Source organism: Nanorana parkeri, unplaced genomic scaffold, assembly GCF_000935625.1.
Source record: "Nanorana parkeri isolate BGI_ZX_2015 unplaced genomic scaffold, ASM93562v1 scaffold1073, whole genome shotgun sequence".
NCBI classification, from domain to species: domain Eukaryota; kingdom Metazoa; phylum Chordata; class Amphibia; order Anura; family Dicroglossidae; genus Nanorana; species Nanorana parkeri.
In genome coordinates this window covers 185,511-188,344 of record NW_017307341.1, presented here as the reverse complement: position 1 = coordinate 188,344, position 2,834 = coordinate 185,511, and the positions used below count along the sequence as shown (strand labels likewise).

Here is a 2,834-nt window from a genome sequence, read left to right as displayed (position 1 = left end):
TATAGACCCTATAGTTCTTATACAGGTGTCTATAGACCCTATAGTTCTTATACAGGTGTCTATAGACCCTATAGTTCTTATACAGGTGTCTATAGACCCTATAGTTCTTATACAGGTGTCTATAGACCCTATAGTTCTTATACAGCCATGTATAGACCCTATAGTTCTTATACAGCCATGTATGGACCCTATAGTTCTTATACAGCCGTCTATAGACCCCAACGTTCTTATACAGGTGTCTATAGACCCTATTGTTCTTATACAGCCATATTTTGACCCTATAGCTCCTCATACAGCTATCTATAGATTCTATAGTACCTATACACCTATGTATAGGCCCTATCATTCGTACACAGGTATCTATATACCTTATAGTTCTTGTACAGAGGTCTACACACCAACCATATATTTCTTATACAGCCATCTATAGACCCTACAGTTTTTATACAGCCATCCATAGACACTATAGTCCTTACATAACTATCTATAGACCCTTAAGTCTTTATATATACGCATAGACCCTATAATTCATATACAGCTATCTGCATACCCTATCGTTCTTGTACAGCAGTTTAAAGACCCTGTAGTTCTTATACAGCTGTCTATGGACCCTATAGATCCTCATACAGCATATATAACTCCTTACACAGTTATCTATAGACCCTATAGCTCTAACACAGCTATCCATACATTCTCTAGTTCAGATATGTCGATCTATAGACCGTATATATAGTTCTGATACAGCTAACTACAGACCTTATGGCTCCTCATACAGCTATCAATAAACTCTTCAGCTCCATCTACATCTATATCTAAACCCTACAGCTTCTTATACAGCTATCAATAAACTCTTCAGCTCCATCTACATCTATATCTAAACCCTACAGCTTCTTATACAGCTATCAATAAACTCTTCAGCTCCATCTACATCTATATCTAAACCCTACAGCTTCTTATACAGCTATCAATAAACTCTTCAGCTCCATCTACATCTATATCTAAACCCTACAGCTTCTTATACAGCTATCAATAAACTCTTCAGCTCCATCTACATCTATATCTAAACCCTACAGCTTCTTATACAGCTATCAATAAACTCTTCAGCTCCATCTACATCTATATCTAAACCCTACAGCTTCTTATACAGCTATCAATAAACTCTTCAGCTCCATCTACATCTATATCTAAACCCTACAGCTTCTTATACAGCTATCAATAAACTCTTCAGCTCCATCTACATCTATATCTAAACCCTACAGCTTCTTATACAGCTATCAATAAACTCTTCAGCTCCATCTACATCTATATCTAAACCCTACAGCTTCTTATACAGCTATCATTAACACTACTACTTATATAGACCTTATGGCTCCTCATACAGCTATAAATAAACTCTTCAGCTCCATCTGCATATAGACCCTATAGCTCCTCATACAGCTATCAATAAACTCTTCAGCTCCATCTACATCTATATATAGACCCTATAGCTCCAGCGCAAGGCTCTATGATAGCCCTGATACTTGCAGTGCATGAATTAGATCTGGTTTCTTGTTAACAAAGATTATCTGGTACTACATGTCCAATGAGCCCCCCAAAGACTGAAGAAAAACAAATCTCTCACCATCTCCCTTGTGCTGCTAAAACGAGTCAGTGGGTCAGATCTGTGCAAACTGGAGCAAAATTGGAACTGATGTCATGAACAATCAAGTAGGTTTCCTCTTTCAGAAGGAACAACAAACCTGGATGGCTGTCAATGGCACCTGCTTTTTTTTTAAATCCCACCATGCATTTGCCACAAATCATCCTTTACAGCGTTTAATCATTTTACAACATCCATAGATGACCTTACAACCCCGATCCACGCACACAATGACATTGCAATAGCTTTCTCATTTGCAATTTCCTATTATTTATATCCCCGGCAAGCCTCCAAAACACTTTAAACCTGCAAACTCAAATCACATCCTCTCTGCACCTCAATGCTGACGATCAATGACATGGACTACAGATATGATCAAGCCTTGCTTTAAAAAAATTCAGACTGTCATTCCTCCAAATCCTGCCTATCCTGCGGCTTCAACTCTTATTTACTAAAGCAGTGCAAGCAGCCAGGGGATAGGAATATGGTTGGATCCTATTGCATGCGTTCATAGACCTTTCTCCTGTAGTCCCCCCATTGATACATTCTGCTAAAGGATTTGTAAGCTGCTGTTTACATTACATTGAGCAGGATTGTGTGACCTTGATTCGGCTTGTAGGGATGAGGATGTGACAGCAGCCACAAGTCATGAGAAGAAGGTCATGCCGGGCAGCACTTACCAGGTTGGAGGCAGCACTGAACGCTGCGGTCAGGCAGGCCATCCCCTGCCCGGTCAGGCTGTCTGCGCTGTCTATGGTTTGTGGTGCTGAAACGCTCCTCGGATCCCCGTTCACTGCGCTCTGCCCGTTCCACACTGCTCCGGCACTGACAGCTCCCCGACTGCCCTCCCCTGACTCTGATTGGCTGGGAAGAAGACAGCTGGGCGGGGTCTGCAGGATGCAGGTAAACGTGCTCTTGTTTTGCTCCTTCCTAGCTGTCTCCTTCATGTGTCATTATCCTCACATTGTGCACTCACTGAGCTGTCAGGAGGGAGGAGGAAGGCTGATCTGCCAGGCTACAGGTTCCAGATCTGTGCCGGGGACTTAGCTGTGGCCCAGTAATGCAAACACAATCTACACGTTTCATCTTTTTATTTTTGTGTGGAAAATGTCACACTGACATTAGAACAAAACAATTACAGTATGTGCTTAGCTACTGGGGAAAAAACAGTCCACTTAAGGTAATAATCCAGAAT

The 2,834-nt window shown here is 41.3% G+C and overlaps 1 protein-coding gene across 1 annotated transcript in view; it reads right to left on the bottom strand.

Annotated features, from left to right (window-relative positions):
* LOC108796173 (ATP-binding cassette sub-family G member 1) overlaps positions 1 to 2,405 on the bottom strand; it is a 103,237-nt gene extending 100,832 nt beyond the window's left edge. The window contains exon 1 of the mRNA XM_018567612.1: positions 2,320 to 2,405. Within this exon, the coding sequence (XP_018423114.1) occupies positions 2,320 to 2,361 (42 nt within the window). The 5' untranslated portion in view covers positions 2,362 to 2,405. The remainder of the gene's footprint in view (positions 1 to 2,319) is intronic.
* Between the last annotated feature and the right edge of the window lie 429 nt (positions 2,406 to 2,834).